The sequence below is a fragment of the Haemaphysalis longicornis genome, unplaced genomic scaffold, assembly GCF_048455015.1.
Source record: "Haemaphysalis longicornis isolate Haplotype H1 unplaced genomic scaffold, Haemaphysalis longicornis Haplotype H1 scaffold_12, whole genome shotgun sequence".
Classification (NCBI taxonomy): domain Eukaryota; kingdom Metazoa; phylum Arthropoda; class Arachnida; order Ixodida; family Ixodidae; genus Haemaphysalis; species Haemaphysalis longicornis.
In genome coordinates, this window is record NW_027526225.1 from 64,554,272 (window position 1) to 64,579,730 (window position 25,459).

Below are 25,459 nucleotides of genomic sequence, written 5' to 3' on the forward strand. Positions count from 1 at the left end.
GACAATACACCCATCAATCATGAAGAAGGAGTACAATTACCTTTACTTTAAGGAGTATACCTTTATCTTATAAACCATGTACCGGTGTACGTTGAGATTGTCCACAGATGCATTTACTTAGTGTGTGTAGAATCGCCGAATGGGTTTGTTCTTCTTTGCGTTTTGGGTCTTTGTGAAGGTTGGACCTTTGCGACTTTAGCTTTCGCGCTTCTCTTAATCATCTTTTTTTAGGAAAGGATGCTGAATGTTTTCTTATAGAGGCGGGAACAAAGAATTCTTCTGTGTAAGGATATTTTATACACACAGCCGTCTGTTTGCAGCCCAGCTGTAGTTTCGCCGGGTAAAATTCCAACTTGAGGTTGATTGCATTGGAATTTAGTTGAGACAAGCTCTGTCCTTGCTGTATGCTGAAATGTGAGTAAGGAGGCACTTGCTTATTGCTTTGCAAGTGCTGTTCCCACCCAAGCACCTGCAAGCTGGCAGCTGGCTCCCCTGTCTCTTTTACTGCACCGGCTTGGCTGAAGACTTGGTCTTGGCTTCTCGCAGGGCGCTGTCCCGGCCGGGCTTTCCTGTTGGGACAGCCCTGCGCCTCGTGGAGGTGTTTGGGTCCACGGAAGTGTATGGTGGCTGCTTCCGAGGCCCGACTCCGGAACGTCACGAAGGGCTCGTGAGGTCGTGGCTGCAGCACCTGTGGCTCCGTTTGGCCCAGCGGTGCGATCTGTTCGGCCAGCTGCGGAAGCTGCTGGTACTTCGGATACCCGACCCAGGACCCAAGGAAGACAGCGTGCCGCAGGCGAGTTCTTCGGGCTTCAAATTATGAAATTGCAGCTGCGAGACTGATTTCTAGGGATTTCAGGGTGCTGTCGATTGTTTGGCTGGTTAGTTGATCGGTTGGTTATTTGGTTGGTTGGTTTGTTTATTGATTGATTGATTGATTGATTATGAGGTTTAACGTGCCGACGCAGCACAGGCCACGAGGTGCACCGTAGTGGAGGGCTCCGGATTAATTTTGGCCACCTGGGGACCTTTCACGTGCGGCAAAATCTCGTATACATGGGCGTTTTTACTTTTTGCCTCCATCAGAAAAGTGGCCGCCGCAGCCAAGAATCGAATGCACGTCCTTGTGCTCAGCAGCGCGATGCCTTAGCCACTCAGCCACCGCAGCGGGCGATTGATTGAGTGATTGATTGATTGATTGATTGACTCATTGACTGATTGATTGATTGATTGACTGATTTATTGATTGATTGATCGATCGATCGATTGATTGATTCATTGATTCATTGCTTGAGAGAGAGAAGAGAGGGGGGACATTATGAGTAGGTTATAAATTTGCTGTTCGCAAGTGGTAAGAGACGGCGAAATTATAATTTGAAAACAGTCGATGTGCCATCTTCCAATCACATAATTTCTGAGGTGCTTTAAAAAACCGCAGCTCTGTGGAAAAATGAAAGGGAAGACTAAAATTCAGACACAAGTGTCTATTACGCGCTCAATTCATCTAGTCGTATAGGCGTGCTTGGGGAGTGCAATATTCAAATCTGAAAACTCGGCTAAACTGCTGTCAACTTGTGTAGGTGTGACAGAAAAGTGTTGAGCAGGTTTTCTCCCTGCAACTGATAGTAGGATTTATTTCTGTTTCAATTTCAGTCAAATGCTTCCTGCCATCATGCAAATATACTCTGGGCCTTGCCATTATTGCATTTAAATTTGCGTTTCCCTTTAAGTGAGCATACACACTTCACTGGGATCAGCACGGGCCCTGATTTACTTCGTCGCATGATGCATTGCGATTGGGAAGCCCTTGTTGAATTCGTGGGGGAAATAAAATCGAGATTTCACGATGGCTATCATGAAGGGTGCACAATCATTGTGCTGTAATGTGGGATTGAAGTTGTGGGCCTAGATGAGTGGAAGTCGTGAATCAGTGACCAGTGCTTGCGCCGGTAAAGATAGCTTTATGCTTAGCAGGAGGGATTAAAAAAATGCAGGTATAGTGTAGCGGAAACAGGACGAGGCAACGAGTCAGACAAAAATAAAAAGAGTTTGAGTAGTGGCAGAAGGTTTAAGTTTGTGAAAAATTGGCGCAGCTTGCAGTAGTGGTGCAAGGCTGGAAAAACAACAAGATGTACGCTCACGTGCGCTCGGCTGGGCTGAGTTTTCTGGTAACGCTCCGCAGCCGAACTAAAAGCCTCAAACAGCTCTGCTGTTAAAAGGGAAAACAATAACGTTAAAAACAATAACGTTGCTCTACTTGTTGCAGGTGTTGACTGCCCAGGCACAGGCCTTGGTTGACCTCATGCTGCAGCCTCTGAGCCAAAGCGTGGCAGGTGGACCCGAATGCGGCGCCTACCAGTGCCAGATGATCACCTGCCTCCTGAGCGGCCTGCTCGGCGACTGCCCCCAGGTACACCCCCGGGCGCATTTTCTGCCCAATAGCGTGAGAGCGCCATTGTCAATCATCACTGGCCAACCCATCTTGAACAAAATATGACGTTGCACTAGCTTGTGCTTTTTCAGCTTGAAAAAAGAAGCGCTGAAATTGCACACCTCTCTTGTTGTACCCAACTTCAGTGGGTGGCTGTTTTACTTAAAGGGACCCTGCAGCTCCTATTATCGACTACTCGGAATGTGTTTTGGGTTAAAGTCTACTGTCGCAGCAATCTCCTCCCACAAGAATTATGAAAATCCGTTCGCTATCACCGAAACTATGCGCATTGAGAATTCACGCATAATTGTTCCCTCTCAACTTGACTGCGGACAACGCGACGAAAGCTGCGCGCTCTCTCCCAGAAAGGAGGTGGCTTGCGGCGTTCTCTTTGGTGCCCTTCGATATATCACAGGCAGTGGAGTTTTCTCCTTTCCTCCGAAACGTGGACGGGTCTATTTCCAGCCTGGTGCCACAAAAAAGCAGCCATGGATGCCTACTCGCAAGCGCCCACTCGGGCTGGTAGGGCGTTTTTGAAGCAATAAACGTTTGTTGTCGAGTGGTCTCGTTGAAAGGGGAGTATTCAGTTCGTCACTCAAATCTCACGTGGACTCAAAACACTAAAGAAACGCCAAAACTGTGCGTTACAGGTTCAGCCATAGAAGAAGTTTGTACGCAGCGCCGCCGACGGCGGATCGTCATAGGAAATACAAGAAATAAGCCACAAAGTTGACCAGCGACAGCCAATACGACAGCCACAGCCTCAATGACGTTGTTTAGGCCATGGCAGAGGTGCATAATGAGGAGAACTGAAGAGAGCACGGTTGGTTTTTCCGCGTCTTTCACAGTGACTTGCACGCTCACCGCTTCACGTGCACGTGTAATATTTGGCTCAGGTATTTCTGGTAGTGTAAGCTAAGTGTCGCGCAGGTTTACTTGCACTGCTCAAAGAGTGTTGCAGGGTCCCTTTAATACTTAAAGGAACACTGAAGTGAATTTGTCAAGCTCCCGTTTTTGCTTGCACTGTGTCGACTGGCTCAAATTAACACACTTCTCATCGTTTATCTGATCGATAAGTCAGTAATTATTTTATAAAGCCCGAAAGAAGAAAAACTACCATGTGCGGTCTGCGGTGGCTGCATTAACTAAAGGCTGTGACATCGGGAGGAGGTGCACCGTGGTTGGACGATGTCCAAGATTAGTATTCAAACAAGTTTCGGTTTCGGTTCTGTAAAACAGCATGCTTTACATCCGACGTTATCGTTGGGTGGGCATTCTCGATATCTCAATAATCGTCATACCACGCTTCTACCATGTTGTCGGCTGTAAAATGCCTAAGATAAGTCTCCCAGGACAGCTTGGAATCATAGCAATCACTTGCCAAGGCCTACGCAGTGGATGAATGCCCTCCGCATCACCGCAGACACTCAAATTCCATGTGCTTTTCCCCCATATTTGGAGCTTGCCTCACTCATGCCTGTATCGTAAAAAGCGTGTTGCACCAGGCCAAGGGTCTGCTGATTCTGGCCTTTGCCCACTGCCCGCAAGCAGTTGGTGCTTATGGCAACAGCGCGCCAATGAGAACTAGCTAGCGCGTCATTGTCAGTCTGCACGCGTTCTGCGAACTCGCTCGTGGAGCAGGGAACATTACGGCCCAAAAATGGTGAACTCAGAAAAGAAAACATCGGCCGAAAACGAAGCCCTTTACAATTACCTACAGGCTATGTATGGACAGTAGGTGCTTTCCTAACTGGGCCATAAGTCACAAATGCGGCGATCCCAGAAATTGACGCAGCAGAATCTCTATTGAGACACGTACCGATGGTCGGTTCTCAGTGCTGGCGCTGTGTGTGAATGGAGTCCGTCTGTGGACACCTTCCAGGTGGTGCGGGTGATGCTCCCGGCGCTGGCCAGTCGCTGGCCGCTGCCCGGCGAGCCTCTGCTCCGTGCGCTGCTCGGGTTGGAGCCATCACCGTGGCTCTTCCAAGCCCTGCTGAGGCTCTCGTCGCCAGCAGAGCCGCTGTTCCTTGCAGCTGTAGCTCACCTGTCACCCTGTCTCCTCACGCTGAAAAAGGTAAGATGATTACTAGCATGGATCATTAACTAGTAAATAATGGCAATACAGTGTAGCCCACTTATAGCGAACCTGGTTTTAATCCTTTGATGCCCGAAACTTTATTATTTTTCTTAAGCGTGTGGCAAGTTTTTTATGGTCTAAAAGGACTTCCGACATCACAAATATGAAGTCAGAAAAAAAATCTGGTTCATTAAGATGGACACTAGGACACTCTGGGCACTGGTAAACACTGGGCACTGGCTGCTCGTATATCACTTGAACAAGACAGCCACCTTCATGAGCATGATTTATGGTTCAAGTGAAGAAAATAACGTAAAGTTTGTATTGCTATCATTTGTAATAGCCTGTTACTAGTTTATTGAGCCACCCGGGCCCGATGCGAGTTGACACACGCGTAAACAATATTTTTTTAGCTCACAGAAGTGCGTGCTGCCCTCTCTTCTTTAATTTTTGAAGGTCTGGGATCCTTTGTCTGTTGATAGATGGTGTTAAATGTTGAAAAAAAAAACATAAAGTGCGAGAGAAAAAAAATATTGTTTGAGTTGTTGCTCCCGGCTATAACGAGTTGAGTTATTGAAATCTCATCTATAACGAACGACTCTTCATTTTTTACGGCCATTCGTATACCGTATTTACACGATTGTAAGACGACCCTTTTTTTCAAATTTGACAATCCAATGTTGGGGGGTCGTCTTAGAATCGAAATCGAACCATGTACCGCTTGCAACGACAAGAGAGACAAGAAATCAGGGGTGCTGCGAGGTGTGAACGGCTTTGCACGCTCATTTCCATGGTTACGGTAACCATTTCATACATTCTGGCGTCAATAAAAATGATGCACTTTTTGTAAGTTGGACCTAGAGCGACTTACCTCCCACTATCGCGTTCGGAAGTGTACTAAGCAACGTGATATGATAGTGGCTACGTTTGCACCGTGCATTGAATAAAGGGATTCGCTAATACTCATTTTGTTTATTAGAGACCACGACGATAAAGCCAGTCGTGTTAGAGACGAACAAAATGCTTCGTGAAAGCGAGTAACAGGCTCACGGAAATTGCGAGCGCATCCATGTGCGAGCGGCTGCTTCCGTCAGCCGCCATGTTGTTTTAATCACGATCGCACGTGGCTGCTGCCGGTTGCTTCGATTGTCATCTCGAATAGTTTCCCGCTCAACCCAAAGCGCATAGTTTTCCGCGTGCTTATACAAAAGCTTTTCTTTTTTTAGCATCTACTGCGCGCATTACGAGTGCCTTTATGACGAGCGCACGGCTCTTGAGGGAGCACCGATAATCGATGGAAGAGCCGCCGTAGGGGGGTACTGGTAGTTGACGGAAGAGCTTCTCTTTGAGCTTATACAATTTTCTAAGCGGGCGCGTCGCCGCGTGCTCCTGTCGCTTGTGTCCACTAAAGCCCCTCCATGCTGCTCTCGCGTGATGGAGGGCTTTAGGGCGGCCGTACCACGCGATGCCGTGGTGCGGTCGTTCGCGAAGTGTGGACTCACACTTGACGACAACGTGCTGTGGGACTGCAGCAGCACCAGCGAGGACGACTACAGCGACGACGCGACGATGAGTAATCCTCCGCAACCACGTGAATAAATTTCCCTTGTGTGAAATGCGCACGTTTTTTTTTTTTTTTTTGAGATGCGATTGTGGGGGGGTCGTCTTACATTCGAGTCGTCTTACAATCGTGTAAATACGGTACTTGCAGTGCAATTTCAGTCCACTTATAATGAAAAATTTCAAAGTGCAGCACAATGCGCCAAATTTTGTGTAAGTGGCCGTTTAAAGTTGGACAGAGCTGAAATAATCACAAAGTAAAGTGGAGCTGGTGATCGATAGTACGCAAACCGTTCCTCGAGCAAGTATATTTCATGGCTTATCTTATAGTAAAGTTTTCAAGCCGAGCTCCACTGAGCGAAACTTTTATTGAAGCGAAAACAAGCCTGACAAATGGTTCGTTGTGGCGAGAACTTTGTTGCACTGACTTCTATGGCTAGCTGACGGAGAACCGGAAATATTAAGTTGAACTGGAGCTCGTTGTAAAGGGGTTTGACTGTAGTTCAAAAGTGGATGTACAGGAGCGAATTTCCGTCAACACCCTAGCCCACCAAGTATCTGGCAACCATTTTCAGCACGCGAGCTCAGATTTGGTTTGACGCATGGTTTGGTGATGACAGCTACCGCTTTTCGAATTGGAAACGCAGGTGGAGAGCGATGACCGGGACGAATCCGACGTTGACGAGAGCAGTGCGGGCGACGAGATGTCGACCAACGGCGGTGGCTCGGTGTTCGCCTCGCTCACCGAAGAGGCGCTTGACGACGCGCTGGAGCAGCTCAACACTGCGTCTTCCGTGGACGCCCTCGTCGAGACGGCTGCCTCGAGCCGCGAGAACCTCTCAGCTCTGTGCCAGCTTGGCTGGGCGCTGGCTCGACAGCGCACCCTGGCTCTGCACCACTTTCGGCTGCTCTACACGCTCGCTTTCCGGGCCAGGTTCATCAGAGAACTGTGGGACGCCCTCAGCGACATCCGTGCACCCTCGCTGTTTGTGTGAGTTGGCCGTGACGAGCAGTAGCCGTAGCTGGCAACCTTGCGGTTAGCTGTGGACTGGGTGGGATTTATGGTGGGAGTCAAGTAATATTTTGGAGAACGGGGATCCTTCATTCACTAATTTTTGAGGGAGTAGAAAGTGAACTCTTTCTTGCTTCTGCCCAAGCCAAGCCAGTATCTTAACCCCAGCGCTAAGGTAGCTAGAATTTTCAGGTGTAAAGACAGGTCACTGAAAGAATACCCCAAAACACACCACTGCCCTGTAATGACAGGTGGCTGCACCGAATCGTAGCCGTATCCGACAGTGTTTCCGGTAGCTGATCACCCGTGGCGGTATCGCTGGCAGGAGTTGAGAGAGAATTTAAGGTGGGGGGTGGATTGGAACTCGTTATTGACAAATTCTGATGGAAGAGAACTTGAACATGACAACATTCGAGAGCAGCTTGAGAAATAGTGCTCCCTCGCTGTTTGTGGGAGTTGGCCGGGATGAGCCGTAGCCGTAGCCGACAACCGTGAGGTTAGCTGTGGACTGCGTAGGATTTATGGTGGGAGTGAAGTAATATTTTGGAGGGCGGGGTTGGGCGCTATCCTTCATTCACTAATTTTTAATGGAGTATAAAGTGTGCCCGTTCTTGCTGCTTGTGTAAGTTGGCTGCGCCGAATTGTAGCCGTAGCCGACAGTGTTTCCATTAGGGGGGCACATGGGTCATTGGGACCGAAAAATTGTCCAAAAAAGCGTTTTTTTTGTTTTTTTTGTTTTTTTTTTAGGCATCACTTTTCTCTTGATTTGCACAGTTTTTCCTCCGAAAAATCTGTGTGTGAAACAGTACCAAGTACTTACAAAAGCCACAGAGGCCCAATTTCTACAAAGAAATAACAGTTTTTCCATAATTCCCCACTTCTTTGCCATGAGTGGTATAGCAGTGGTACGAAATTCTCGAGAGGTGCATCCCAGCATGTAGTGCAGCTAGGAAGATCATTTCTTTTGCTGTGGGAAGCTTAATATTTAAACCATGCAATACGGGAAGCAGATTTTGCATTTTGTGTTTCAGTAGTTGCTTAATTAGCCTTATTTTTAATTGGTTAGCAGGAGTAGTTTGAGCCTAGCAGTTAGAATTGATGTAAACATGTATGTGATTGTAAAACAAAAACAAAAAAAACTGCTTCCCACATTTTATTCTCCACAACATCTGGTATCTATTCAAGCCTGGAACTGGTAATCTTTCATTGAATAGTTTTTTTTTCCTATTGTTATCAAGAACAATCCAGGAAAATTTTTTTTAGCTTGGAAGCTGGTTACCTCACATCAAAACTAATTATATATTTGAAATCAGTTAAAAAAACCTGAACAAGCCCATGAAGTTTCATCAAAAGTGGTTGGAAAGCAAAAAAAAAGTTTCAAAGACCAGGGATCGCTGGCAGTAGTTAAGAGAGAATTTGGGGGGGAGGGGCTGGGTTGGGACTCACTGTTGACAAATTCTTGATGGAATAGAACGTGTACATGAAAACGTCCGATGGCATCTTGAAAAAGAGAAAAACCTAGTCAAGGAGAGCGGTGAAGGTTGCCAATATGAGTGTTAATTTTTCCTTACACCCAACTACTGCTCTTTGAAGCTCAACCTACCATCGCACACATGAGGTCAGCTGATGTAGGGTAGCTAGAATAAAAAGGTGCGGAGAACCACACACCGTTCTCCTTGCCAGGGTCATTAGGGGCCAGATCAGCGCTGTGGCTTGCAAGCAGAGTTGTGGGTGGGATTCTGGAACAGCAGCAGAAGGCTTGCAGAGCTGATTGCTGTAGGAAGTGCCATTGCAGGGCAGTGGTGTGTTTTGGGGTATTCTTTCAGTGGCCTGTCTTGACACCCGAAAATTATAGCCACCTTAGCGCTGAAGTTAAGATGCTGGCTTGGCTTTAATTTTTTTTTTTTTGGCACTGGCTTGGCTTGGGCAGTAATTTTTGACGTTGTGCATTCGCTGTGATTGCCAGAATGATGATGCTGTCCGGAAGCCTAAAATCGAAATACTGGCTTGGACTTTTTATACTGGCTTGGCTTGGATTGTAATTTTTTAAAGTTTAGGATTCACTGCAATTATCAAAATGACGATGTTCTGTGAGCACTTTCTCTTGCCGTACGGTAGCCTGAAATTGAGATTGATAGGACTTTTGGATACTGGCTTGGCTTGGATCGTTTTAGCACTGGCTTGGCTTGGGCTGTAATTTTTGACATTGTGGATGACATTGTGGATGATCTTTTTGGCACTGGCTTGACTTGGGCTGTAATTTTTGACATTGTGGATTTGCTGTGATCACCAAATGGCAATGCTGTCTGGAAGCTTGAAATTGAAATGCTGGCTTGGATTTCTTGAATTCTGGCTTGGCTTGGATTGTAATTTTATGTGTGGGATTCGCTGCAATTATCAGAATGACGGTGTTCTGTGAGCACTTCTTTTTCTTGCAATACGTTAGCCTGAAATTGAGAGACTGATAGGGCTTTTCGATACTGGCTTGGCTTGACTTGGTTAGAATTGTAACTTTTAAAATTTAAGATTTTCTGCTTCATGAAAATGATGATGCTGTCCCGAAGCCTGAAGTTGAAATACTGGCTTGGATTTCTTAGATACTGGCTGGGCTTGAATTGTAATTTTTTTATGTTTCGGATTCACTGCAATTATCAAAATGACAGTGTTCTGTGAGCACTTCTTTTTCTTGCCATACAGTAGCCTGAAACTGAGAGACTGATAGGACTTTTGGATACTGGCTTGGGTTGACTTAGGTTGGATTGCAGCTTTTAAAATTTAGGATTTTCTGCAATCATCAGAATGACGGTGTTGCGCGTGCCCTTCTCTTTCTCGCCATCCGGTAGTCCGACGGGGACGCCGGTGCTGCAGATGCTGTCTTCGGGGGTCTGCCCGCAGGGCGACCTAGCCGAGCGGTTCTCGAGCCATGTGAACCTGTTCTGCAGCCTGCTGGCGCACCTGCTGCCCACGCTCCATGACGTCGAGTTCTACGAGCCCCGTGAGTCCCCCTCGGCACCCGCCGCGGTGGCTCAGTGGCTAAGGCGTTGCGCTGCTGAGCACGAGGTCGCGGGTTCGATTCCCGGCCGCGGCGGCCGCTTTTCTGATGGAGGCGAAAAGCAAAAACGCCCGTGTGTACGAGATTTCGGCGCACGTTAAAGATCCCCAGGTGGTCAAAATTAATCCGGAGCCCTCCACTACGGCGCGCCTCATCGCCTGCGTTGCGTCGGCACGTTAAACCCCACAATCAATCAATCAATCAATCAATCAGTCCCCCTCGGCGATGTGATGGAACGGCACGCGATTGAACGATCTGTCAGAACAGTTTGGCGGCAAAACTGGGCACAGTTTAATAAGGTGTAGGTTCGGGCGAGTTGGTACAGTCGTATCTATAAATCTCAGGAAAGTGACGGCGTCTAGCGTCTTCAAATGCTGAACATTCATTAAGATATGGAGAACTGAGAGCCATCCTCCACATCTGTTGCGTACTGGTGGTTCGGTGCCTTTTAATAGGTAAGAATGAGTACCATACATGTGGCCAATTCTCAGTCTGCACATAGACATTTCAGTAAATCTTTCTTTTTTTGTGTAATATATCGACCCAACTGTGGTTTTATTAAATGTAAATTGATAAGGATTTTATTTGTTTGTCCCATTCCTGTTGCCATTGTTGCAAGAGTTTTTTTTTTTTGTAGAAGTGGCTTCATGTCCTGGATATGCCATACCCTTACACCCTTCGCTATTTTTAGCAGGTATGTTTCCCACGAATGGCCTTTTAACTTACATTCAAGATATCGGATTTTTAAAACTTATTACTTACCACACATAAAATTCCAAGATGTACTAATATGCCAGGATCTTTACATTTTTTCACAATGTTTTTGACAGAGCCTTTTACATCCCATACCAACGATTTATGTTTTAGCCTCCTCACATCCTTTAAAATTGTATTTTACTGACTGAAAGACCACTCACTCTGACATGGTGCCCTTTGGCCTCGATGCCCTTGTGCCATAAACACGTACATACATACGAGGTGGTGCAGTCAAACCCGCAACAACGAATCCGCCGGGGAAAACCGAAAAATTTGCTTTTGCGGGAATTTCGTTGCTGGGAGAATGAACATAAACGACAGGAAAATCGCCCACAAACCGAAAATTTATTTCCGAAGGTCGGTTGTAGTACTTTGCGAGCCTTACCTTGCAGTAACATTGCAGCTCGGATCGTGCACTGCAAGACGGGCTTCAGTGATACAGTAAAGCCCACTTATATCGAACAGCGCGAGGATTGTAAAATAGTTCAATATAGCAAAAATTCGATATACAAAGTGAAGCAAAAAAAACTTATGAGAGCAATCTTGCCGACGGAGTCACGACCTAACGCTGAGCTCTTACCACCCTGCAGTTCACTATTGATATGACACTTTCTCGGAAAGGAAACAATCATTTATTGGGGCAGAAGAACTGCGTGAGTGTAGCCTGCTTCTTGGAGCACAACGTGTACTTGCTGGTGACTGCTTGCTCCACGGTATCTAAACAGTCGACAAGCACAAGACCGCTGCCCTCAATGACACTGTTGTATCGCCGTAGCAGGGCCACGGCAGCGACGGCTTCGCTCGTGCTCGGAAGCGGTACGGAGTCCTCGGCGTCTTCGACAGAGCGGAGACAAGCATAGATACAAGCGAATAACGGCCAACCCAGCGAACCGAGCAAGTGCGCGCAACGAGTGGCGCGGACTTGAAGTTCGGTGACACCGCAGCCCGCAGCGGCCAATGTGGCGCTTTCGGTTCCAACGGCATACATGCGTGGAGCTGGTCCACTCTGCCACGGCCAACGTGCCCGAACTCGCGCTTGCGACACCCGCGCCACCGCTGCGCGCCGATGTGTTGCAGGAAAGCCTGCCTCATGCCTAAGGAGAGCAATGAGTAGGATGAATTTAATATATAAAGGCAGAGGAGACAAAGCCAGTATTGAGTCATACAGACCACTCACAGTAACGTCAGTGGTGTATAGATTCGTAATGCAGGCGATAAAATCAGAAATTCAAGCATGGATGGAAGAAAATGAAATACTTGGGGAACTGCAGAATGGATTTAGACAAGACAGGCGACTGGATGACAATCTGTTCGTGATAACGCAATGCATTGAAATTGCGAAAGCACAGAATAGACCACTATGGATTACGTTCTTGGACATTAAAGGGGCATACGACAACGTAAACAGAGAACGGCTGTGGAGAATGTTGAAACTTCAGGGATTAGATGACGAGTTAGTACAGTTCCTTATAGCAATCTATAAAGACAATAGAGTGCACCTTACTTGGGAAGGACAGAAATGCGCCCGGCAGGTCAACATCCATCGGGGACTGAAACAGGGATGCCCTTTGAGCCCAATACTGTTCATGCTTTACATGGCAGGGTTAGAAAAGAAACTGGAAGAAAGTCAAGTAGGGTTTAGCCTAACCCATATGCTGCAAGGCGAAGTGGTACAACAGCATATTCCGGGAATGTTATACGCAGACGACATTGTTCTTTTAGCTGATAACCAAACCGATATGCAGCGGCTAATAAATATTTGCGGCCAGGAAGCCACTGACCTCGGGTTAAATTTCGGTGCAGAAAAATCAGGAATAATGGTTTTCAATGACGCTACCACCGACGTAGTGTCTATCCAGCAAGGCGAATTACCTAGAGTCAAGGAATATAAATATTTGGGAGTGTGGATAAACGAAGGGGATAGCTACTTAAGTACTCACGAGGAGCAACTTAAGGTTAAGGGAAAGCGAAACGCAGCTATAATGAAGCATAGAGCTCTGTGGGGGTATAACAAATATGAAGTAGTAAGAGGAATGTGGAAAGGAGTAATGGTTCCGGGTCTCACGTTTGCGAATGCTGTACTCTGCTTAAAATCAGACGTTCTATCACGCCTTGAAGTAAACCAGAGAACGGTAGGACGTCTGGCCTTAGGCGCGCATGGAAAAACAACTAACGAAGCAGTTCAGGGAGATATGGGCTGGGCGTCGTTTGAAGTTAGAGAAGCTCAGAGTAAAATATGCTTTGAGATGAGGTTGAGGGCAATGGATCAACGAAGGTGGGCAGCTAAGGTTTTTAGATACCTATACTTGAAAAGCGTGGACACGCAGTGGTTAAGAAAGACTAGAAGGCTAACGATGAAATACGGAAAGAACAGTGGGGAATCCAAAACAGCCAAGGTAACCAAAAAAGAGGCAAGGCAGATTGAAACGAATAAATGGAGGGAAAAAATGGAAGCCAAAACGTCGTTAGAGATGTACAGGGCTGAGAAGATGAACATCAGAAAGGAAAATTTCTACGATAATTCCCAGGGCAGTGCTTTGCTTTTTGAGGCTAGAGCAGGTTGCCTGCGAACTAAGAGTTTTGTGGGGAAGTATTCACAAAATGATGGGGTATGCGTGGTCTGCGGAAAAGAAACAGAAACTATGCGGCACATCGTGCTAGAATGTGAGGGTATCCATCCAAATCTACATGAAGGGAATATTGGGCTGTCAGAAGCCCTAGGATTTAAAGGTATCACAGAGGAAGTTAACTTCAAGGCTGTCGAGGGGACGAAAAGAAGATTAGAATGCTGGTGGACGAAAAGCAGAGAGGGGAATATTGCCTAGGACAGTTACCACTTGTAACAGAAAAAAAAAAGTATTTTGTGCCTAATAAGCTTTTTGTGCCTGCCCTAAGCAGCGCTAGTATTGAACCAAAAGTGTAAAACATAGGTATATTAGTCTTTTTTGGTAAGATGACATGTCATCACCCCGATACAAAGGGGAAACCAATAGAAATCATCATCATCATCAGAGCGAAAAATCTCGCGTGGGAGAGTTCGATATATCTAATGGGAGCAAAATCGCGTTCGATATAAAAAGTTTTAAATTGAATGTAATTTTTACCAGAATTATACAAGGGTTCGATATAAGCAATAATTCGATATATCCATGTTCGATGTAAGCGGGCTTTACTGTAGTCGTGCGCGCCTAAGAATGACCAAATTGTGTCAAACGCATCCAAAACATCTTGCGGGTCTGCCTTCTCTGCACGTTTTTCTCCTTGGTCCTTGGCACCGAGTATGTCCGAGCATGCAAGCGAAGCCCAGCTTCTTCTGCTGGTGAACATTGCCAGGCAGTGGCACCTCATTGTTCCAATGCTGTCCACAAAACTAAGTGAGCACCGCTTTGTTGACGTCCAGAAAAACCTCAGCCGTGGCTGTTTGGTTTTGCGCACGTGCGCCATTAAAGAGTGGCGTCCTTGCTTTTCAAAATGGCAGAGTGAGCTGCGGGTGGTTCTAAACTTGTCGGCGCTATCATTCCTTCCTCCACTTGGGCCACTGACTTGGGCATCGATTGCTGCCTTATCTGGTAGCGATAAAAAATTCCGCTTTTGATTGGGTGCAAACGTGCCAATTGCCACACGCAGTACGAACGCCTGCGTGCCATTCAGCAGTAGCCAGCTAGCGTAGCCGAAGCCAAAGACGTGCCTCGAGTCACCATGTGTCGCCCCCTGGTGGTTTCGCTGCTAGGCTGCCTCCACGGCTGCCTGCTGCACGAGATTTTATGTACACAGTAATGGTGGCAGCCATGCAAGCATACTGTGGCAGAAGTTTACACATTTTGAGTAAAAAAAAAATTGCATTTGAGCACTTTTTGGACACTGTTAGCCTCAAATGAGTGGACAAAATGCAACCGGACTTGCAGCGAATTTCGTCAACGCGGGATCGCTTTCCAAAAACATTTTGTTGCTGCGGGATATGAAATACACGTGCTTCTGTGGACGTTCGCTGGGGATCCAAAGATATTTCGTTGCTCTGGGAGTTTCGTACTTGCTGGATTTCAATTATTGTGGGGTTTGACTGTATTTCATGCCGAACCTTCACTTGGACAAAAAGACACCACAAGGGATTAGAGCTCACAACACAGTGTGCAAGTGAACGTTCAGTTTGGGCACTCTAGTGGCCTGGCATTGGTGTGGCACCTACTCAGCCTACATATGTGGCACCTACATACAATCTTTACTTGTTCATAGGACATAATGGAAGGGTGCGTGATTGGACAGTGTGTTGGAACGGAGCTATGTGGAAAAAAATTTCGGAGGCACTGTAACTGTACTCCGTTTTGAAACAATGCAGGGTCTTGACAATCTCAGTGTTTGAGAGGGTCGTCGCTGACACTTTAAAGGGGCACTGACACAAAAATTTTGCATTTTGTTTTTTTTGTTGCGATAAGTAGCTAGTGGCCTACTTATAACCTGTAGAAACCTCATTTGCTTCAGCGTGCGACGGTTGTTTAATTAGAGGCATTTTCAATGCGGCCAGTCGCAGTTTCGGTTTCAGCGAGTGCCGCGAAACGATGGATTTTGTGTGAACAAAGCTGACCACGTGACCGTCGAAGGGATATCACAGAGCAGAGCCGCCGTAGCACTGTCGAATCCGCATCGACGGCAGTTTCTGCGAATGCCCCCACGTACTGATCTCGTGCGGCGCTTAATTAAAAAGCGACCGTGGATGTGACGCAGGCGCAGCGAGTGTAAATGCTACCGCGGCTAAAGAACGACGTGCGACGCTCGAGACGGTGGGTGGCAAGACGCGCGCTGGGAGCAGCCAGCCGGTCTGCCTACAGGTCCGCCTACAGATGTGTTCGGCTTAGCACTGCGGCGGATATTCGAGTGCCGCTCTCGTAAGCGGTGCAGACGACAATTTTTAATGCAACCCGCCATCGCATCATTAACTCCTTTCTCATGTAAGCCACCATGGGGACTTGGGGACAATTTCGTGCAGCGGTAACAAGCTATCACTCGAACTACCTGCGCCGGCCTGGGCCACTTCGCGGCCGTGGCCGCCGCCTGCACAGCGAGCGTGCGGCTACCTCAGTGGGCTTTTCGTGCCTCCGGCGCGTTTTCGCATCCAGTGGTAATAAACAGTAATAGAAACAGAGTGCCTGGAATCGCTGTAGAACTCTGGTCGCGGCCAGCTGCCCGATGAGCTGACGAAATCACGGCGCCTCCGCCACCGCCGCCAACGATCGGGTCGTTCGTTCTCGAGAGCAGAAGCTCCGCCCTCCGGCCCTCCGATTGGAGCGGCGAGCCGGCGAAAAGCATCGGCAGTGCGGAAGCGGCAAACACAAACTCGTGACGTATTTGGACGTTGTTTATTTACACAATATCCTCGGGATGTCGATTGCGCGTGGTCCTCTGCTGTCTGCTCGGTTGCGTTTCGCACACTTTAAAATTGATTTTAAATATGCTCTAGGCTGTATTCGCCGCTGATATTTTGCAGATAATGTATATGTGTTCCCAACAATCTATCTCCGAAGTTATCTCGCCTTCAAAATTTTGTGTCAGTGCCCCTTTAAGTTATATTTGATTGTAAAGTCTCCGACAGGTTGAAATATTTTGAGTTAAATCCTCATAATGCAGCAGTAATAGTAAAGTTTGACAGTGAATCGTTATAATTACGCAGAGGAAAAAATACCGTAATTTAATTGTGTCAAACGCATCCAAAACATCTTGCAAGTCTGCCTTCTCTGCACATTTTTCTCCTTGGTCCTTGGCACCAAGTCCTTGTGCCCACTGAGTGCCCACTAACCAGGTTATGGTGGATGTTGATGATAAATTCTTGTTGAATCTAACGTCCATTCACGAACTTTGTGGACTCTTGGACAGCGGCGACAGGTGGTCCGATGCCGTTCACGCTGTCCGAGCTGGTGGCCCTGATTGGTCAGCTTCGGGAGCTGTGCCTGGGCCTTCTGGAGCTCTGCTTTCCTGACACCCGGAGCAGCATGAGCGCTCAGCAAGTGCGGTTCATCAAGACCCTGTGGAGGCCCATGTTCGAGGTAATCAATGAACTGGTCAACCGATTGATCGATCAATGTGTGCTCAAGAACGACAGCCTGGGGGACTTTGTGCTTGCACACGGAAACGAATACTAAAACACGCGAGACATGATGTATATGTCTGCAAAAAAATAATATTAACTGGATGCATGTGGTTGCACACAAAGGAAACTACCGCATTTATTCGAATATAAGGCGAAGTTTTTTCCAAATTCCGTAGTCTCAAAGTCATACCCCACCTTGTATTCGAAGCTCAGTATACATATATATGGTGATTTTTTCTTTTACTCTTCAAACTGAACCCGTTCCTTATAATCGTGACTGCATTATAATTGAAAAATATGATACATGTTATTACATAAATATTAATAGCAACATTAATAACAATAAAATAATCAATCCTGTATTAGCGTCCCCGGAACAGCTAAGGGGGGGCATTTGGCGTGGTGCATGAAAACAAAAAAAAAAAAATGCAAGGCAATGCACGAACTCGCAAAGAAATAAAATAAAGGGATACTATTGGTTGCACAGAAAGAGAACTACACAATTTGACATGTGTGCACATTGTATACGAGTACCCACTCAAATGCACATAAGTACAGTGCACAGCAGTGAGACATACCGAGACTCCAGTAATCATGCTATCGATTCCAGCAAATGTTCAACTATTTGAAGAGAAATATACAAACATAATAAATAAAGCTGCGCAAAAACAGAACGATCGAAATGGCTTACTCGTGAGTCTAGCAGCGCAGAAAGAACATACGAACAAGGCAGACGGGACAATAAAAAAAGTGAATAACTAATAGCAATCGTAATAATAGGGAGTAGCAGAAAACACACCTAAGCTGACACTGAAGTAAATTACTGAACTCTGTTGTTTTTATGGCTGTGCTGCGCTGTTTTCTTTCTTTTCTTTTCTTTTTTTTTTTTTTTGTAAGTCCTGGCAATATTTTTTAACATGAATGCCTGGAACCTCGCAGTTCATGAGTGCATTGTGTGTCATTGTGTGCTCCTCTGTAATCTGTAACCTCCTGTAAACATAAACATTTAACATTTTGCGCATGACCTAGCATTTTAGTTAGCTATTGGTCCGTGAAAGAACAAGTTGTCGCAGCGGGGTCCACAAACCAGTGCAACGATGCTACCAGAGCTTCACGTGTGACCTTACGTTTACCAGCAAAATTCTGAAGCCACTATATGCAGTAAAACTTCAAATTTCGAATTTCAAATTTATTCATTTATGTTGTTACATGTCACGTTGCAAGGAGAGGGTCAAAAAGCCAGCACAGGCGCTGGCTTGACGAGGACCCTACCCCGTGTACACGTGTCGATAGCAGCGCAGCACTGCCGTTCTCTAATTACAAAGCAAGTGTCATATGTTAAAAAAAATGAAAAAAAAAATGAACAGAAACAAGTCGAACCTCAGTCAACCAACCAAATGCGAAAAACGGAAAAAAAAACAAAAAAAAACAGATGAAACAAAAAATGAGCAGAACAATTTCTAAATGGTACACTATACAATGCATAGTTCATACGAAACAAATATGCACCTTATTTACATCCTAGAGAATTTCACAACTTGCGCCATGGTACAACATAAAAACAAGCATGAATGGAAGTACAGATAACACGTATGCACATTTAGCTCAAGAGCGCCATATCAACATTGTATTGCTTCCACGATTTAAGCGTTAGGTTTTCTGGCTGTACTTTACATAGGTATAGTTGGTTTAAGTGGTAAGGTAGCTGATATTGCATTCTTTGCTTTCCGTAGTTTGTCCTGGAGAGGGGGGTAAGCCAATTGTAACTTTGTTACAAGAGACACTCAAGGGACACGGGAAACATGTCTCTTGTAACCAAAAATTCTAAATACTGTGCGGAGTCGTTATAAATCAGCATCAAAGCGTGTTCAGACAGGTCGACTAAAAAGTTCTCACTGTGGCTTAAGAAAGTCATTCGTAGTAGTTTCAGGGACTGCAGATTGTATTAGCTTCCTTCCCAACTTTTGTAGGTGGAACACTTCACTCTGCAAGCATTCCTGTTCTCGCCGAACCGTTGGAAGTGCTTTTAGGCAATTGTCAGCCTCAACTGCCGACACTTTCTGCCCTACAATGCCCTTGTCATCATCCTACTCCTCTGGTTCGTCCTCTAGGGCACCATTTACTTGCATTAGGATCACATGATCTCTAGGCTCCCCCGAACACACAAGGTCCCCATCTGCAGACACAAACTCCTCAAAGGTTTCTGGAGCCTCTGCGGTCTCTTGGATGCAGGCCCAAGCTTCATCTTCAGGGCAGTTTTCCACGAGGTCCCTCATATAAAGACCCCCTTTCATCAAGTCTTGGATTTCAGTAAAACTGACATACAAGCAAATAAATAAAATAAAATAAATAGTGAAGAATTACCTCTAGGGACCCCAAAAAGTTGCCCTTAGTAACAGAGGGTCTCTTGTAACCATGTCTCTTGCACGCGTACCCGCCGCGGTGGCTCAGTGGCTAAGGCGTTGCGCTGCTGAGCACGAGGTCGCGGGTTCGATTCCCGGCCCAACGGCCGCTTTTCTGATGGAGGCGAAAAGCAAAAACGCCCGTGTGTACGAGATTTCGGCGCACGTTAAAGATCCCCAGGTGGTCAAAATTATTCCGGAGCCCTCCACTACGGCGCGCCTCATCGCCTGCGTTGCGTCGGCGCGTTAAACCCAACAATCAATCAATCAATCAATCAAATCAATGTCTCTTGCACGCAGTGTTGCTAACATGGTGAACGTAGGAAAACCAACCAAACCATTCTCAAATGTCTCTTATAACCAAGTGTCTCTTGTAACAGTGTCTCTTGTATCGAGGTTCTACTGTACCTCTGTACACAGTCGCAGTGTCCCGCACATTCAAAGCTCATCCATAAAGTTTGCGACGGCATTTTTACACTCCTGCATACTTTGCTGTAAGTGGTCTCGATAGTGGGAGAAAGGTTGCGCAATCGTTGACCAATTTTTGGGGCTGTGTGGGCAAAAAATTTGTGGAAAGGCAAAAAGATAAGATCTGAGCAACTTTCATTTATCTCTTTGTTGTTACCACTGCCTCGTTAGCACAATAACGTGACGAAGTAGTGTTTCTGCGTAAAAATACATTTGTGCTCGCAAAATCGTTCCTTTTCTATAAAAAAAGAGGAGAAAGAAGAGTAAAGTACGTTGTTGGGCTAGTTGGTCGATCATTATTAACAGATGTATAGCGCAAAAAAGACGAAGGACAAAGAATGCACGAGGACGAAGCGCTATTTTTCCGATGACGTCAACTTGGTTCCCAGACCGCGGGGTCCTGTCTGGCTGTGCTGACCGGAGGAAGCCCAGGGTGGTTTGCCACTGCGACTCGGTCGTCCAGTTGATCAGCCGGCAATATTCACGCCACTTGACCTTGGCTGTTGCAGCCTTCTCACGCTGGCTCACACGGACAAACAGACAGTCCCTATATAGACGGGCTTGTCTTAGCCATTCGGTCCGCAAGATCCTGCAAATCCTTGTGCCGTGTCCTACGGATGGCTGGAAGCCACCGAAGAGGGCCAAAACTTGGGGCGGGAGGAATTTCTTCCTGATGCAGAAGGCAAGCGCTCGTGCCTGACATTGAGCGTTGGAAGCCAGCAGAACGAGAAGGGGCGGGTTAAGCATAGAACACGAAAAAGGGCCCGTATAAGTAGCAATAAAGTCTAGTAAAGTACGTTGTTGGGCTAGTTGGTCGATCATTATTAACAGATGTATAGCGCAAAAAAGACGAAGGACAAAGAATGCACGAGGACGAAGCGCTATCGTGCATTCTTTGTCCTTCGTCTTTTTTGCGCTATACATCTGTTAATAAAGAAAGAAGAGAGTGAGGCACTTGGTAGTTCTGAACAACCAGGCGCGGAATTTATAAGTTGTCTCCTCCAAAACCGTCTGCTTTTGCCCCAGTTGGCTGAGGGTGGACGGCATGGATGTGACGCAAATAAGTAAGGTTGTCTTCTTGAAGTACCTATGTCGGAGGGCCCATAACTGGAAACATCTCACGACTTGAAAAGGATGCTGAAGAGAACGCTTTTGAGACGAGCACGGCTTCGAGTTCTGCTTCAGACCTGCCCCAGGTCAATCCTAGGTCTCGCCCACGGAAAAAGAAGCATTTGAGAAGTGTCTGCTAAGCAACGACAGTGCGCAAGCGGCACGATAAAGTCATATTCGGGCTAGAAGAGAACGCAGTTTTCACAGAGCTTGTAAATGATGCCGACATGGCCGATGCCCTACCACGACCTCATCGCACTGTTCATGCGCAATGTCGCGACCACGGCGCAAGAATTATGGTAGTGAGTTACCATTAAATGGCCATGAACTAGCGAGCTTCTTCCGAAAGCACACCACGCGCACCGCGCGCACCATGTGCTTTTGGTGACTCACAAGAGAGGGCTGTGGTGTGCCCAATGCCATGACTTTATTGGGCGCCCGAGCGAGTGCTGTTTCGGTCTCCCCCAATGACAACCCGTCCTCCTCTTTTAAGTGCAGAGCACTTTAGGGGCTCGCCTTGTTGGCGTAGCTCGCTCGCCAGACCCAAGTAGAGCCGCACGGCGTTCCGTCGTAGCGGCTGTCATCGCGGAGTCCCACAGAGGCTTCGAAAGCCAAGCAGTTTATAAGTAATAAGCTTTCGAAACTCATGAACCGCTGGTGCTTCTCATACATCTCCTTGTTGTTTAGTGCAAACTGTAGGTACATTTAGGCAAAATATACGTAACTAACCGGCAGCACCTGCGTTCATTTAGTTAGGAACGCTCGTTGGGTTGGTTTTTAGCGAAAAAAAGCGGCAGTGCAACGCCGCCACGTGCGGGAGGAAAAGCAAGCACAAAAAGAACAGAACTCCCGCTGGCACGGTCTCAGCACAGGGTGCGCGAGCACTGCGAAGGCGGGAAATTTGAATTGCACTGGGTGGTGGCAGTGAGTGGATAATGGCGCTACAGCTCATTATGGAAAATCACTGCTCTGCACTTCGCACAGCTTTCACATTGAATGGAACAGCTTTAATTTGTATCTCTTTTTGTCACGCAGTGCGTGGTGTCATTACTCCGGCAACTGTACGCTCGAGATTCCCGGCGCTCCTTTTGTCCGGAGGGCCACTGGGTCTCGCCTCGCACAGCACACATCTCTCCTGACCGGGTAATCGTCCCTCCGCACAGCCGCCTTTCTTGTGCCTACAAGCAACCAGCTGCATTTCTTATGGCTGGACTTTCGTTAGCAGCCACCCAAGTTGTTTGCTCACTGCGTGAAGTTTTACTGGATTCAAATGATTATAGCAGCATGCTCTGAACGCATTTTTACGAAGCTTTCGGTGTGCCCGTGGACCTTTTCAATGATTGCAATTCCCCAACCGCATTTGCTACTAGACAAGCAAAATGCGACGTATGTCAATTTCTTTCGCGATTCCAGTTTAATGCGATGGCTTTTTCTTTTTCCCAGTGCAGTGTAATATGCAAATATTGTTAATGCGAACAATGGTTATTTCGTTGTAGCAGGATATGAATGCATATCATCAACAGCCTGTTTTATTACCAACATGGTATTAGGAGATATGTGACCAGGATTATGTTCTAAAGGGGTCATGCGGAGAAAACACAAGTTTGGTTCATTCGAAAGACTGACTGGGTAGAATCGCACTGACACCACTTTCAACGCTCACTTCACTCAGATGAGCTACATAATTAAGAAAAAAGGGAATGGCCATGCGACCCACTAGCTCATTTCTTGCAACAGAACCTATGATGTCATATCAGCCCAGCTGTGCGATTGGCTGACACCGGCAAAAGCAAATGCAAATTAGGCAGGGCTTACAGGCTCGCCGAACGAGTTTTTTTTGCCTAAACGTAATGCACATTCATTTTACAGCAGTAAGAATGGTGGGGTAAACAATAAAATTTGCGAAAGTACACGTAAGCATAGAAGTACCGATGTGCACTGCTGTTGGTACTGGGCGCACTAGTCTTGTTTTAGCTACACAGCACTCCACCGCTTTGAAGTTGTTTTACGCAACAATGGTCAATTGGCGTAAGCGACATTGTCTTACGTGACCCTGTTTGTCGAGGATACCCCAGGTTTCATGAAATGATTACACTCTACAGTAACAAAAACAAGCCAGGTGCAAATATAGTCAAAAACAAAGCAACGGCGGCCAACAGTTCGCAGCTGAGTATGGCAGCGCCATCTAGGAAGACGGACACCAAGCAAGGCTGCAGAGCCTAATGACACACTGGAAGTTCGTTTGAATATCAGCCCTTCTGACTTCATTGCTGACGGTACGAAAACACACAATTTGGGGGGAGAATCATAATTTTAACCTAAATTGAATAATTTCTCAGTGAATATGCCATCATTTTCTGCCGGACAAGTGCTAGGGGCACTATGAAACGCGAAATCTTTCGAGTAAAACCGACTTGTGTTTTGTCTGCATGGCCCCTTTAAGTGCACTAGTACTGCGTATTCATTCATTGAGGCTTGCGCACTGAGCAGCTGTTTTTCACTGAGCTTCCTGTGAAAACCCTTTCTTGCTAGGTGGCAGACTGGAGCCTGGAAACTCCACGACTACGTACGTGCGGGGCTCCTGCAATGTCCAGGAAACAGCTCGGTGCGTCATGGCCCTCCTCACGGGAATCTAGTTTTTGCGGGCACATGAAATACTCTGTTTAAACGCGAAGCTGCTCTTGGTTGAGGCTCTCTTTCATGTGACGAAATGTGGCAATGTGGCTGCAGCGATGTGGAGAGGGCATAGCCGAGTGAGAAAGTTAAAAGTATGCTTGAACGAGACGCTTATATAAGCAAAGCGTCTATAAACTACTAAATCTGGTGGCTATCTTTATACTTGTCAACATTGTTGAACAAAAAGAAAACATTAGCCATATTTGAGGCAAGGCATCAATACATGTGATATTCGCATCATTCTTTTAATTAAAAATACATGCTTGCTTGATTTTTGCGATAGAAAATAAAAAAATGCCGCGAAAAAACAAAAAGTGCTTGCGGCCAACCCTCGTAGCAGTGTTCCAAGTTTAAAAGAAACAAACAGTGCCAGTAGATGGCGCGAGCAGTGGAACACGGCAAAAATGAATTGGCATAAATGGGAATCTATCTGCTGGCTCTGAGGAGTTCTATGGAGTTCTTGCTCAAATTCTATACTTTTGCAGCCTTGCGATTAGAGAATCCAAGGCCCGCCTCGCTGGTAACATCAGCGTTCACGATGCTAAGCTGGGATAATTTTTAAACAAGTCTGATGCTCTTGTCACGTAATCATTCCGGACAAAAATAGCTTGGATGTCAGTTTTGCTGCATGCCACGTATTTCGATGAGGTGTATTAAAAAAACGGTGAATACTGTGAAAAGTACTTAAATTAAGTCTGCATGCTCACAGTAATTGATCGGTGTTTAAGGGGGAACACTGGTATTGAAGGCATTTTTGTTATTTTTTAACCTATGTGTTTAAGATTTACTCATTAGTGTATTTTAACATCCTGAGCACAAATATGAAGTCAGTTTTTGTCAATGAGGTGTAACTTTAGAGTTGTGCAACATGTTATGCCACTCTGTTTCAGGCAATTTTTTCATTATCTACCTATGAAATACTCCAGTAGCTTTAATCCTGCCTTTGTTCTCTAGAAGGACCAGGGAGTGCAACTATACCACAGGAGTAATTTTAGCCTTGTTTCTGCAAACGCTGTAAACTTCATAAAGGTCAGGTCATAAATATCCAATGTTTTTGTGAAACTAACTGCATAAAATCTTGTGCCAAAAAACAAATTCTATACTTTTGTGGTTCTATCGCACTGTTCAGTTCATAAGCTTTTGAGTGCAGCAAAAATGATGCTAATCAAACCAGTACATCCCAAGATATTGTACCCGACAGCTGACCATGTGGGGAAAAAATATGTTGTAAACATCGGCAAAAATGGTCATTTAGGTGACTTCAAAGGGTAACAGCTTTGTGAATACTTAAGATACACGTATGATATTTTGCAGGTACATTCTTGGGGACTTGTAGACTGCAAGTAAAATTAACACAGAGAATCGATTTTTTGGCAAATTTTCTGTCCTTAAGACCAGTGTCCCCCATTAAGCCAACTAGAAATTGTTACCTTGAAGTTAAAATATTTGCAGCCAAGTCTGTTTTCGTCATTGTAGCTACCTTGGGTGGTATTGTCAGGAGTGTTGCATATTTTTTGAAATGGCGGGACTGTACGTGCCATCTCTGGTTTCGCTTATTGCTTGCTGAGTCCATGATACATAACAAAAATAATTTCGCTGAAGCAATGCACTTAGTAATCAGTATGGAATATGGCTACCCAAGTGTGCTTAAATGGAATTGTGTACTTATGGCTGAATAATATTTTTGTATTTTTAAACAGCAAAGCTGTTTATAGCAAACTGTTATTTTTCGTCTCCGCTGCTAAAAACAGCAAGAAAATGCTGAACGTATGTGAGCGCGTGCCTCGCAGCAACCGCCTGGCAGTTAAAAAAACAAGAAAATGCCGAGCGCTCGTG

General features: G+C 46.1%; 1 protein-coding gene across 1 annotated transcript in view; it reads left to right on the top strand.

Annotated features, from left to right (window-relative positions):
- Positions 1 to 25,459, top strand: part of LOC144162772 (ubiquitin-protein ligase E3C) — a 58,678-nt gene that overhangs the window by 19,274 nt on the left and 13,945 nt on the right. Inside the window, exons 6-13 of the mRNA XM_077693427.1 lie at positions 547 to 793; positions 2,264 to 2,407; positions 4,311 to 4,502; positions 6,713 to 7,056; positions 9,921 to 10,072; positions 16,754 to 16,923; positions 21,983 to 22,090; positions 23,480 to 23,552. Of these exons, the coding sequence (XP_077549553.1) occupies positions 547 to 793; positions 2,264 to 2,407; positions 4,311 to 4,502; positions 6,713 to 7,056; positions 9,921 to 10,072; positions 16,754 to 16,923; positions 21,983 to 22,090; positions 23,480 to 23,552 (1,430 nt within the window). The remainder of the gene's footprint in view (positions 1 to 546; positions 794 to 2,263; positions 2,408 to 4,310; positions 4,503 to 6,712; positions 7,057 to 9,920; positions 10,073 to 16,753; positions 16,924 to 21,982; positions 22,091 to 23,479; positions 23,553 to 25,459) is intronic.